We start from the raw sequence: 14,082 nt of genomic DNA, 5'->3' as shown, positions 1-14,082 counted from the left end.
CAGATTTTCCTTGACAGACACTGTGGGGTCTCGACATTCAAATAGACTAAACTGAATAAACATTTTGGTGTAAATAACATTTTTCTTTAAAAATAGTTTGTTCTTTCAAATAGTCTCTATGGCTTATACTACAACCAGCCACAAGGTGGCGACTGAAAAATTTTCTCCATGTATTACTTGGGCTGGCATGCTGTCCATCACTGGGTCAGATGCTAATATGCTGTGTCATGACTGGTGAAAAACACATGCAAGAAACCAGCCTTGTGTTTTGATTATCTTTCAGGGAATTAACCCTCTTTAAGATTCTGCAGAAAGATGATTTATTCTATTATTTCATTTGACCTTTATTCAGCCTGGTTAGTTCTACTGAGATCAGGGATCTCTTTTTCAGGGCCAACTAGCCTGGACATGAATGGCAGCAATCCACTGTTTCATCAGCCAATAACAGCTGAACACATAAGCGATAAAAACTATGTCATCAGTTAAAACAGTGACATTTGGTAAGTTTGGATTCAACAGTCTTCACTAGGGATTTAAAAACGTTCCGAGTCAACAGGTTTTGCATCTTAAATTCAGTCTGCAGATTGTTCCAAGCAAAAGAAAGCTGCAGTTTTCTGATGCAGAAAACTGGAGGATTGAGGAAAGAATAGAAAAAAATAAAGTCTGCAACTGCAGGACGGAATAAGTGGTTGATGTGGCAAGTAAGCATTGCCTAGGGTACCGTCCATGCAGGTACTAGGGTTGCCATGAGACACTGGTTGTGCCATGGATGTCCCAAGTACTCAAAGACCACCTGCGGTCTTCAGGTGTATAACCAAGGGTGAAAAGGCCCAGACAATATAGATGCCATTGAGCTTGACCTTGGTTGCCAAGTGACACATTTGTGTTTTAAGGTGTCAAGCTCGACTCTGGTTGCCCTCCTCCCCAGGATGTGGCACATTGGGCCTTGTGATGGATCCTTAGAATCCTACATGCCTCACACTTATGCACATGACTGTATATTCTAGCCTACTCTTTAATGCATTTGAAATTTGCTAGATGCAGAATGTTATACTGTAGTTCTGCAAACTAACAATGAGGTTTCTGTTCTATTAGAGTCACAACTGCTTCTAATTATTTTAGCTTCATTGTAAGTCAGCATAAATGGTCAAATAAAGGTGTTAAATTATGTTGAGGCTGCTAACTGGGTCTGACCATCAGTCCTTCATTTTATTTGATCTTATTTTATACAATCTGATTTGTTTATATTTTACTACTTTTCTCTCTGTTTTCCATATTCTGATTGGTAAACTTGCATTCTGCTGAGTTTAAGAAGTTATCTAATCTTACAGTTTTACACTGTTGACCTGCAAATGATGGACATACAAGCCTCAAATAACTTAACTGAACCCCAAACATATCTACAGACTGTCCTAAAGAAATATCTGCACTGAATAAACACCTGCCTCAAAGAACAGGGAGACAAGGAGGTCTAGGATCATGGGTTAGCCTTTAATAACAGCTTTCAATAGAGAGATCAGATAAAAAAAATCTCACAACTTATACTGCATTAAGAAATCCGTTTACCAAGACTTCATAGACTTCAAAACTCTGTAATCCCATCGTTTTAAAAACCACTGAGAGCTGAGTGGTGATTAGTTCATGACATCAAAGTCAGTCATTCAGAAATCCACCTCAGAGTGCAGTGTGGCAAGAAGGGCACTACACCTCCATCATGCCAGGCTGCTTTCATGTGTTAAAATAGCTTTAACATAAAAATGCGGGAACTGTAAACATAAAGGTCCTCAACAGAGAATCAAGTAAAAGTTGGAGCTGCAAATGATGAATGATGCATGATGTTCATTTTATTTTAAAGCAGTCTCTGTGTCTCTTGAAAACAGTGAAGGAGGTAGAGTATCTTGGCCCGTTTCTCAGATCGCTTGTCTCTCCTGTTGCTCTGTGCGGATGGAGCGAGCGTCTGGGGGTTCTGATGTGGGCAGGAGGCTGTTATCGATGCCGTCAAGGCTTTTTCGGCACACAGGGCAGGTATCATGCTGTGATAGGCAGAGGAAATGTATCAATTTACACCTAAAAGCACATAGCATCAACAGTGCCAAATTAACTGTCTGTGTCTCTATGTATGACACCCATAAAATCTTTAATCAAGACCCCCAGCTGAATATTCCTGCCTTACCAACTCCAGCCAAGGCACTATACATTCACTGTGGAAGAAATGGAGGCAGGGAAGCTTCCTGACAGATTCTCCTAGTACATACTCCTCCCTACACACCGGACACTCCAGTCTGCAGTCTAAGACAAAAAGAGAAATAAAAGATATGAGAAAATTAAAAGGAATGTCTGAACTACTAATAATATATAAGCTATTGTCAGGAATAACAAGAGTAAGACAGGAGGGAGGGAGCGTTGAGGTGGCATGTGAGACGCTATGAGTGAATCTGAAAGCACAAATTTATGAAAACAAAGGGCTTACAAAACTAATTTGCGTAACTTTAGACTGGTGGAAAATGGACAGAAATAAAAGATTGCAGCGTATGTTTTGTAACCTGAAGAAATGTAAGAAATAAACATTCACATTAGAATTGTTCCACTCAGTCATCAGGACACCCCCAAAAAACCACATCCAGTGCATGTTGTTGCCCCTTGATTATTAGAATTAAAAGAAGACCTCACTTTTGATCTAACTAAAACTGAGTCTGAAGACTTAATGCTCTACAGACCCTTTTCCAACTATATGATCACATAAAAGTTGGCACTGTGCCAACTGAGATCCAGCTCTGCTGATCAGAATCAACTCTGTTATAAAATTAACAAGAAGCATCTCAGGAACATTGGATGAATTAAACCAAAATCCAAAACAAACTTAACTGATGTCTGGCGCTTAACCATGACTACAACCTGGCAGCAATTCCATACACTGACAGAGACAGAAAACAGACTCAATACAGTCTTTAAGTGATCGCACTGTAGCCAAAGACAGAGACGATACAAGACATAATAACATAACATTGAATATAAATACCAGAATACATTTAAGTAAAATTCAAAGAAGCTGAAAACAGGGACAGATAGCAGTAGAAGGACTTGAGGAATACTAAGCTACACAACGTAGGGTTTCTTGACATTGTCTGGAGCAAATATACAAACATTCACACAGGTAAAATCCAAGGAAAAACTGGAGCACACAAGTAAGGTAGGTAATTTATTCAGGTGCAAAGGACTCACATTTTAATGCTCTCTGCATCTTCATCCGAGTCAGTCAGCCTGACTCGGATGAAGATGCAGGGTGTGTCGAAATGAAAGAGCCCACCAAAACATTTAATATTTCAGATCCTTTTCTGAGATCACCTACCATCACCTGTGGAGAAGCTTAAGCACAAGAGACAACTAATTTGGGTTTCCCATTTTTATATAATTTAAAATAGATGACAGAAACTAAATTAGACTGAAATATAATGTAATAAACATTCAGACAAGCCACACATGTTAAAATAATTACTTTAAAGTAAAAAGTAATGTTCAGATCAGTTGTGCTGTTAACATTATTATAAGCCTAAACTTGCACAATCACAGTCACATTATTTTCAGACTTGTCGAGAGGGGTTTGGAAGACAGTACATCTCTGATAGCCCCTCTCACAGAATGTTCATACGAGACACCATCTCTGTCAGAATGGAAACACATACTGAAACTTTCAAAATAAAATCTGATTAAACTTCCATTTAGGGTTAGGATAAGGGTTATGGCTATAGTTACCAAAAGTTAAAAACCTGATTACAAAATGTTTAAATAAAGCCGACTAAACAGCTTATGTAGCTCCATTAGCTGAGTAAACTATGTAGCTAATGTAGCTAAAGCTAAGCTCACAAAGCAAGTTGCCATTCAACCTTTATTTGAAATTACAGAAACAATATTACGTAATCACATCAGCTACATAACTAACTTAGCTACCATGTCTTATGTAGTAACTTTAATTGCGTGACTAGCACAGCTAAAGCGAGCCACTGTCCATGTAACAACTTCTATTACAGGTTGATACATAATTTAATCCAAGATTAGAACTCTGACCTTTATTCTGTTTTATTATGAAACATTTCTTAGTCTGTAATGTTTGCAGTGTGGTAATTTCATGAACTGCCAGGCTTCAGTCTGAGGTTACATAACACAAAATCCAACCAGCATCAGATTTGGATCCCCATTTGAAAGTGGCCAATATCTAATTTGAAAAGATCAGATTCCATGGGAATTGTGCTGTTCACACTGCCATAAAACCACCAGATCTGAAAGCCAGTTTAGGCAGTGCATTTGTGATCTGTTTTGGCATTCAGATCTAAAGTAACTCCACTTAAGCACATGTGTATGTACAATGCATTAACAAAGTCATCAGTTACAACTTGATACAGGAACTAATTTGCCCACCTCTTATGCAAACAACAATGCAACAATAAAGCCAATGAACTGAAATGAGAAGGAGGAGGAATCAGGAAGAACAGTAAGATAGACTAGGGGAGCTCAGGGAAAATTTAAAAGGGGAAGAAATGCAAAGGGGATGAGCGGAGATATCGGAGGAGGGAAGGAGGACAAGAAGGGAGAGAAAGAGATGGGAAAGACAGATAACCTTAATAAACAAGGGGATAGGGATGATAGGAGGAGTATAGCGCAGAATTTTATAGGTTGACTGTAAAGAGAGAAAAAGGGCAAAAAAGCAAATTAATCTATTAAATGTGTTCATGTTATTTAGTGCAGGGTTTCTGCGATCACTACCTGTCTGTTCCTTAGAGATGCAAACCGTTGGCAGGGATGAGATCATGTCTTTTTCTGCAGGAGGAGGACCCGAACTCTCCAATTGTCCTAACAACTGAGTGAGGGTCAGAGAAAACAGTGTGATAAATTAGTGACGATATGAGGGGACACGACAGCTGTAAAACAAAACAGTTTTATATAAAGAAAGAGAAATATGGGTGTAAACTGGGTTGCAGGAGATGTAGAGAAAGTTTGTACTTAGTAGCAGTGGCTGAGAGAGGAAAGAACAAGAAGAAGTTATGCTCAAATTAATAATGAGGCTAAAGTGCACACATGCCAGCACCTCTGATAGCACTGACCTCTGTGATGACAGCATCCAGACCTCCCTGACCCCACGCATAATCTCCAGGGTTTCCATACAACTGTAGCATGCTGTATCTGGAATAAAAACAGAAAGGGCGTTGAAGAGAGAAAGAGTGGGAGGTTGGAGCGATGAAATCAAAAGTAAATGATGCAAATCGAAAATGTTAGAAAGGCACTTACAACGCAGCTGGTGCAGCACCGGGGTTTCCGTTATTGGCAAAGAGGCCTGACAAGAACTGCTGCACGATACTTTGAAAGAAAGCAGAGATGTTGATGTGGCTTCAGCCTTTGTGAACATTATTGAGACATACATCAATACAATAATTGTGTAATCTTCTGAACATCTTACAAAACATATCAAAATTAAGTCTGAAAAAAGAGTCTCTTTAAACGATATATTTTTCCTTATTTGCAATAAAGTACTGAGGCAGTTGGAAAATACTTTTAATAAATATTTGTGATTATTAATAGTGAAGGGGCTCATTTAACTATTTTGATTGTCTAATATTTAATTAGAAGAGTTTATTAAAGTAAGTTGCACTCTCGTTAAATATCAGTTTTTATAGCCCAACAAACTTCAACTTTAGAATTCACTATCCAGCTTTAAAGACAAAAAAATATTCCATTCCTTCCCCTTTTTTGTAAACACTATATTTTTCACCAGTTATGCCAAAATTTAAAATGCTCTACTATTTTTTTGCAGTCCACCATGTCTTGCGAAGCATGATTGATCCTAATTTGCCTTTAAAGTACAAATGTGTACTCAGTGCTTATAGGTACAGTGCTTAACAAATTTATTAGGCCACCACCCAAAGTAAGGTTTATGCCACAGCTGCCCTAAATTAACAGCATTGGTAATTACCAAAATCATTTTTTATGTTTCTGCAGTGGTTTATACACCAATATGTAGAAGCTCTTTAACTCAGATGATATTTTTAATGCTAAAATATAATTATTATTGTTTTCCATGCATTTTCAAATTTACTGATTTACAAAAAACTGAAAAATAGTAAAGCACATTATTATTTCTTGATTAATATGTCCAATTATAGTTATTTACTTGCATTCCTGAACAGAAAAATTCGTTTTAGTGGTTGAATGTTATGCTTGATTAATTTCTGACTTCTCAGAGAAGCCCAGTGAGCCGACTCTAATTTGGGTATAAAAAGGTGAATTCAGTTTGAAATTCCTCATTCCTGTTCAAAATGGTAAAATGTGGAGAGCTCACTGAAAATGAAAGAGTCCGCATTAAAGCACTTCATGATGCTGGATGGTCTTTGAGACAAATAGGGAAAGACATGAAGTGTCACAGTGTGGTCAAGTATGCTTTGGAGTCAATTGCCGAGACTGGTACTTACAAAATGCACCAAGGAAGAGGCATGAAACCAAAGTTAACTTAAGCAGATGTCAGACACCTCAAGATTTGAAGTACTAGAGACAGAAGGAAGACCACTGCTGATCTTCAGGCAGAGATGAATGCTTCTAGATCAGAGTCTGAGAAAGTCTCAAGAATGACCATAAGCAGACGACTGACGAAGAAAGGCTTAAAGGGAAGAATAGCTGCTAAGAAGCCATTATCGAGGCCTGCAAACATCCAGAAACGCCTCCAATTTGCCAGGGAGCACAAACACTGGACTGTTGATGACTGGCAGAAGGTACTCTGGACAGACGAGTCCAACTTTGAACTCTTCAGTCAGCATCGTCATGTTTATGTCCACAGAAAAGCTGGAGAACGTTTTGATGCCAGATGCATTGCACCCACAGTGAAACACGGTGGAGATTCCATTATGGTATGGGGTTCCATTTGTGGATACGACGTGGGCAAATTAGTGAAAATGGACAGTATCATGAACAAGAACATCTACCATAACATCTTAGTGCATCATGGAATCCCTTCTGGACTAAATCTGATTGGTCGTGGGTTCATATATCAACAAGACAATGACCCCAAGCATACTTCAAAGCTGTGCAGACTATTTGACCAAGAAAAAGGAATCTGGAGTACTGGATATGATGGACTGGCCAAGTCAAAGTCCGGATTTGAATCCTATTGAACAAATTTGGGATTTAGTAGATTCAAAGATTGGTGGCACAAAAGTTTCATATAAAGCAAGTCTGTGGGAACAGCTAGAAACTATTTGGAACTCAATAACCAAAGAGACTGTCGACGAGTGCATAAAAACAATGCCAGCAAGAATGCAAGCTGTTATAAAGGCCAAAGGAGGCCATATAAAATATTAAGTTTTTTGGTTATTATATGTGAAAAAGGACTATTTAGTTGTTTTAGTTTGTTATTTGCCAAATAAATAACAATAATATTTTTAGGTTTAAAAAAGTTTTTGAAAGATGTTATGTTTTCTCGTTTTTATGACAGGTGGTCTAATAAATTTGTTAAGCACTGTTTATGGAAACAGTGCATAAAGAAGATCTATAAATACTCAAACTTCGCTTTAAAAATGCTGTGTTGTATACTGTTATCTAAAATAGGGATGGGACAATATATTAAACTAGACTATATGTACAAAAGTATTGGCCACAATGTTAATTATTTAATTCAGGTGTTTCCATCAGAACCGTTCCCACTGGTGTATAAATATCAAGCACCTAGCCATGCAGTCTACATTTGCAAACATTTCTGATACAAAAAAAAAATTGTTCTGAAGAGCTCAGTGACTTCAAGCGTGGTACTGTGATGGATGCCACCTTTGCAATAAGCAAATCCAGAAATTTAATCCCTACTGGATATTCTACAGTAAGCTGTAAGTGACATTATAGGAAAGTGGAAGCATTTAGGAACAACAGCAACTCAGTTATAAAGCAGAAAATCAGGTAAAATCACAGAGCAGGATCAACAACTGCTAAGGCGCATGGTGTGTAAGTCACCACAGATCTGCTGATTCCATAGCTCTGAATTTCCACTGGCAAATTGTCTTGTGGAAAGCCTTCCAAGAAGAGTGGAAGCTGTTATAGCTGCAAAAAGGTGTCCAATGCCATATTAAAGCACATGTTTTTAAATACAGTCCCGGTTAGTGTAATGGCCCAGTGGCCGAATACTTTTGTCCAATACAGTGTTGTTATACATTTTCTACCCTGATGGTGTTTAAACCAGAGTTTCCTACCAACTTGACTCACTGAGTCACCATTTCATTAACTCTCCATATTTGCTCTTACAACATGATTGAGACACCTGAAAAACAAACTACATTCAGAGAATAAATACATGCACTATAGTTTTAGGTGCATTTTATAATATCCTGTTCATCAGGTATCATGAAGAATTACAAAGAAATTGTCTTAGGTTTTACTCACACAAATTAACATTAACATGACCTATACAGATACAAATTATATGGTCTTACCCTACAGTATATCATGTTGGAAAATACATCTAAAAATCTCAACATACTCCACAGTCATTTTTGTAAAGTATATCATATCCACCCTTAAGCTACAACCTACACATATTAAATAAACTTTAAATAAAAATCAATCACATAAAGTTATGCATTTACTTTTAAAAAGTAGTACTAATCTTGCAAAAACAAACAAATTTGTAGATTCCATAAAAACATTTTAATGTTTCGGTTTGCTTAATATGTTTGTAAGTGTTAGTTTATATTTCCACCTTTTATCTCTATGTACTTTAACTCACTACACAAGCATCATAAGAAATGTCTAGATAACTAGCATAGCAACTAGGCCACACTGATGCTGTTTCACTTCTACACACCCTTCTACTGCAGGCCTCTGTTCAGGCCTCGACGACGTCTCCTGCACTGGCGAGGAGGACAACTCTGACTCTGTGGTGTCAGTAGCGCCAGACAGTGCTGGAGATGGACAGCTCAGATCAGGAGAAGTCTGCTCGCTGTCGCCTGGGTTTGATTCTGAGGAAGGCGGATGTGACAGTAGGGCAGAGCGTTCCATAAACAAGAGTTGCCATAGCTTTTAGGAGAGACCAGAGAGAGAGAGATGTCAAACAAAACATCTTAGAGAGACGAGTGTTTTCTGTGAAAACTTCATTTACAATGACATACTTCTGAGAACGAGTTTGATTCTTCACTGGAGGATGATGAGCTGTCCTGCAGGAGACTGGAAAGCACATTTTAAAAATTGGAGTTAACCATACTTTCTAATACAGACTAAAGAAAGTGAGCACTGAAAGTTTCTCTTAAATCAGCTTATTTATATGCATCAAGGCCATTGCTACCCAGTGTCTGTTGAATTTCAAAATAAGCACCGCTTTGGGGATCACCTGGCATGCCATTAAACAAAGCCGGGCTGCTTGATATTTTGTGCCAAGAGTAGCATGATGTCACCCAACATCAGCATGAAAAACTGCCAAGTCAGCATACAGTCCATGGTTGAAAACTGAAGGCAAAGTGGATGGGTTAGTTCAACTCTGTACAGTCAATTTATCTGAGCTCCACCCACTGTGACTTCAAATCTGGGGATATGTGTGGGTGCAGTTTCCCACAGTGCCCTTGGGAAGAGTGTTTAGATGTGTTTAATATGTATTTAGATGTTGCCTGTTGAACAGTGATCACTGTTGGAGTTCTTTCAGTCATGTTTCTGGTATATTGCTGTTATTTTGGTTGGTGGACACATTTGCACCATGCATGAAGTTATCCACTGAGCTAGTTCCTGCCTATGACTTTAGGTGCTCCTAAAGGACGGATGGTGCATCAGTATGCTTTGCTTTGCAGTGCGGTTTTTGTTTTGTTCACCTTGCCACAGTTTTTCAAGAGTTACTGCAGCTCTCTCATATTGTAAAATACTTAAGACTTTCAAAAGTGTAGTTTAAAGGTACAGTGTGTGATATTTAGCCTAGTAGCATTAAATGCAGCAAACTTGATAAAAATGATACATAATATTTATAATCAGGCCTGTCTAAATTTATATTTAATTGCCTAAATAAATAAAATTGTTTTATTTTTTACAAACTTAGAGTAAGCCTTTTATTCACACATAGGGAGGGTCCCCTCAATGGAGTCCACCATCTTGGATTTTTTCATCTTTCACATTTCTACAGTAACATAGAAGAGACCAAATAACAGATACAGATTTTTTTTTATTCCACTGGTGGCCACAGTTACCATCAGGAGTGAGCATTACATGTATGTAGTAGTATCTGCATCACGTCTAATATTCCCCAGTTTTACACACTGCACCTTTAACTCTATGTAGCGTGGGTCAGTATACTGTAGATACTTTTAAAGTGTTGCATTTACCTCTTTACAAGTTATACTGAAGCTGTCAATTTTGTCAATTTTCATTTATTATAGAGTTGTGATTATACCTGAACAACCTGGCTGAAGATCTATTCTCCTGTTATTCTTGCCAATAAGAAGAGATCGTATTTTACTGCACAGCTCCTCAGTAGCTACTCAGTTCTTATTACCTAAAGTAAACTTCAAATAAAATACTTTTCAATTTTACTTGAGTAGATAACTAAATGAGTAATTTTACTTTTACTTAAGTGAATCTTAACAAGAGTTACTGTACTTTTACTTTAAGGTTCAGGTGCAGCACCTTTCATTGTTCATTATGGGAAATACTCTGTAGGTTAAAGTTCCACCCTATCACCTGCACAAACTTACACATGTAAATATGTTGAAAATAACAGTAACATACAGATTTAAAATCTGAAAACTTTACTGTAAGGATCCAACTGTCAAATCCTGAAAATGGTTCATGCGTTTATTTCACTGTGAAGTGTCTTATGTTTACAGGGACAGAAAAAAATCCTATAAATATTAGATTGAAAATATTTCAAGTTAAAAATAAATGGATAATACGTAACTGAAAACATGTAGTTTTCTCTCATATGGCGGAGTGACTTTAACGAGTCTGCCTAATAGTATTTATGTGGACAGCTTATTATTTTGGTGACATAAAACCATGCTGCAACAAGTATCGGTATCTGTGGCAGAGAAAGGAGTTTATCCCAAAGCCCACTGTGATAGTTAAAAACCTCCATCTTTCATTTGTGATGTCACCAGAATGTGAGTGATGAGGGAGCAGTTGGAGAAAAAAAGATTTTGTATGGTCTCCTGTGTTTTTCTCCATGCTTTCAATAATACTGGTATAAAAGTTAAGCTGAGGTGTACCTTGAGTCCTCTGCCACCTCCTCAATAAAGCCGGAGTCACATCTGGGGCAGACTAAATCCTGTAAGGGAAAAAAGGAGACTTTAAATTGGCATCTTTTTCAAAACTGTGGACATAAATCTGCCGATACATCATTTCTTCCATTGGTGCCTGGTTGGTCTTGTCATTTTCAGAGTGACAGAGTTACAGACAGAGAAGATTGGGAGTTAGAGCAGTAAACTTGTCTTCTTGTATAGCTTTTTCATTTTTTTATTTTAGTCATGCATCTGCTGTTATTTCATCACAGTTTCCATAAAGTCAGTCACTTTTATTTAGCTCAAAATTTAGACACAAATTATCCCAGGACACTCTTTCTCAAACTATCTTTCAGGATGATAAGTGATGGGGGGGGGTCTCGTGTGGAGTGGTACCTATTCCACAGGTTTGGACACAACACCTAAGAAAAGACGCCCCCCCCCCCCAGTGATGCTCTGGCTTTTTCTGCCTGTAAGTCTACATTACGTAAGGTTGGGGGCCTACAAGGGGCCAAATCATAGAGTAGTTTGCATCAGCATTGTCATCACCTGAAGCTTGCATGTATGGGCCCTAGTTGCAGTAGCAGCTTCTGTAGTTTTGCATGGGGCATAATTGAGATTAGGGGTCTCTTCACTCAATGTTTATCCTTTCATGAAAGCACAAGTATCCTGTGTTTATTTCAAAACCAGTAAATCTGAGTGTAATGAATATACTCATACTTCATGAGTACATTTTGAAAGTTAATAAGGTGTGAGAGAGAGGCACTTCAGAAGAAAACCCAAAATTAATAATAAGCATAAACTTCGTGTGAGGCAATATTCTAAAATGTCACCTTCCTCACAAAATCCTCATTTTATTCTGCTTAAGAGTTATTATTCCCCTAATAGCCTTCAGCCACGTGACTATTTCAACTAAATTCAAGTTTAAGCACATTTAATGCAATTTTCAGTATCAGCCTTTCCTCCCCTCGTGTCCCTTCTGTCTCTGCATTGAAAAAAATGCAAGTAAGCCGCTAAAAAATTAACCTTGATTATGTAATTATAACAGGCAATTGCATCAAATACAAATGGCTGTCCATGTGGTTTTGAGGCTATGGTACAGATTGATCCAATCTCGCCCTTACTCAAATTCTCTATTTTGCACATGCAAACACACGTGCGCGTTCGCTCCATCACAACAATATCGGTGCGTAATAGTGCCATGAAAAGCGTCAGCTGCGCAACTTGTGCCCTCCGGATGAAGGTATCTCCAACTAAATCCATTACTGTTAAATTTTCGAGACTACAGGGGTTCAAAGCACCTATTTGCGTCTCTCTGACATGTAAGGAGCCCTGTATGCCAGTGCATGTGTGACACTCAGACAGCCCCCTCTTACGTCTCTCGCAAGCAGTTGACAGTAGACAACTGGACACAAAGTCAGCCGCCAACAGCGGTACTTCTAAATATGGCAACGTGAATCGCCAGATTTGACTCTCTCTCTTTGCGCAAGCTTCACACACACAAACCAAAACCGACATGTTAACGTTTGTTTGCTTTTCCTGACCCCACTCATTTAATTTCATAACAAACCGTCAAAAAAACTATTAAATCAATCTGGTAACTTTTTTTTTAATAAGGGAGCTATTAAATCATAAAACAACCCACAATGTCAGCTTGAAAGAATCCCAAAGCGGCACATGCAGGACAAAAACACTCTTAAAAGTGACTCACCGGGAGTTTGGGGTTAGTTTCACATTTACAGCAATGACAGAAAAACCGATGTTGTGCGGTGTCCGCAGCCTCCGCCATCTTCACGGTGCAGCGCGGCGCCTGACGTATGTGACGCAGACCAAATAAAGTGTCACACCGTTTCCCTGAGGGGTCAGAGGGATCCAGCAGGGCTGGGTGACCAGGACATAAAAGAAGCCAAACTGAAATAGCGTCATTTTGTACATAACGTCTGCTGATATTCAAACAAGCAAAAGTGTAGATAAAATATGTCAAGTATGAAAAACATATATTCAGGGGAATATTCAGGGGCACTCTTACTTGTTTCACTGCTGTAAAAATAAGGCTGCAGCCCACCCGAATCTCAGGAGGCAACGTCAATTTGTCGAAACGACTCTTTCTGTTAGCTTTTTCCAGGTGCCGACAGATACTCAAGGTCTTTCTTCAGCTACTATTAAGAACAAACTTAGAAAAAATATATTTGAATAAGTAGCAAAATGCTATTCAGGAAGAAATTGCGGCGCTGTGGATGCTAGGCTAGTATCTATGCCTGAATTTAAACTCGAATAAAAGTACTTTAGCCTACCTGTTTCAACTTGACCCAGGTGGTTTCCTAGCAACACGGATCATTTAATCAGCTTCTAACGGTCTTTTCAACTGAACAAGCATCACGTCCTGGAAATAAGCCCGATAACTTCGACAAATTTGGCTTTCTTTTATAATAGAAACATACCTGTCCTCGTCTGGTTTAAGGTTTTTTCTTCTTTCTTTTCCCCAGTTTCAAATTAAAAGAGGCTTTTAAACCTTAATTGAAAACGGACGCCATTTACCTCCAAACCATTGGGGGGCAGAATTTCACTAAAAAGACCTGCAGCTATACCAAACACCAAAATTCAGAAGAGTTTGACTCAGTTTTGACAGAAATATTGATGTAAAGTTGTTTGGCTCAATAAAATAAAGAGAGCTAATAAAAATTGCATAAAGAGGGAAAGTGTAATAAACTACAATTTTCAGTCGTTTTTTTTTTTTTTATCTTTGGGGTTTAATGCTGAAATGGCATTAACTTAGAGTAGCTAAGCCATGATGTGCTCACCAATAATTGAATTTTAAGAAACTCAGACAACTTAAGGTAATAATAATCAAATAATTGCA

General features: G+C 38.1%; 1 protein-coding gene across 1 annotated transcript; it reads right to left on the bottom strand.

The window, feature by feature from the left end:
- Window positions 1–1,470: 1,470 nt before the first annotated feature.
- On the bottom strand, window positions 1,471–13,042 carry rnf115b (ring finger protein 115b). The gene is made up of 9 exons (XM_041807975.1): window positions 12,934–13,042; window positions 11,211–11,269; window positions 9,138–9,192; window positions 8,834–9,045; window positions 5,284–5,352; window positions 5,100–5,178; window positions 4,762–4,855; window positions 2,174–2,289; window positions 1,471–2,033 (listed from the first exon to the last, which is right to left on the bottom strand). Exons 1-9 carry the CDS (start codon window positions 13,009–13,011, stop codon window positions 1,911–1,913), a joined length of 885 nt encoding a protein of 294 aa, XP_041663909.1. The 5' UTR covers window positions 13,012–13,042; the 3' UTR covers window positions 1,471–1,910.
- Between the last annotated feature and the right edge of the window lie 1,040 nt (window positions 13,043–14,082).

Source organism: Cheilinus undulatus, linkage group 16 (assembly GCF_018320785.1).
Source record: "Cheilinus undulatus linkage group 16, ASM1832078v1, whole genome shotgun sequence".
In the NCBI taxonomy this organism is placed as follows: domain Eukaryota; kingdom Metazoa; phylum Chordata; class Actinopteri; order Labriformes; family Labridae; genus Cheilinus; species Cheilinus undulatus.
This window is presented reverse-complemented; position numbering and strand designations above follow the sequence as displayed.

What these genes read in the sequence shown, in the direction of transcription:
- rnf115b (XM_041807975.1), bottom strand. Translation starts at nt 13,011, where the DNA reads ATGGCGGAGGCTGCGGACACCGCACAACATCGGTTTTTCTGTCATTGC. An exon ending in AATCAAACTCGTTCTCAGAA is followed by an intron (nt 9,046 to 9,137) that starts GTATGTCATTGT and finishes CTCTCCTAAAAG; the next exon opens with CTATGGCAACTCTTGTTTAT. An exon ending in GGTGCTGCACCAGCTGCGTT is followed by an intron (nt 5,179 to 5,283) that starts GTAAGTGCCTTT and finishes TTTTTATTCCAG; the next exon opens with ATACAGCATGCTACAGTTGT.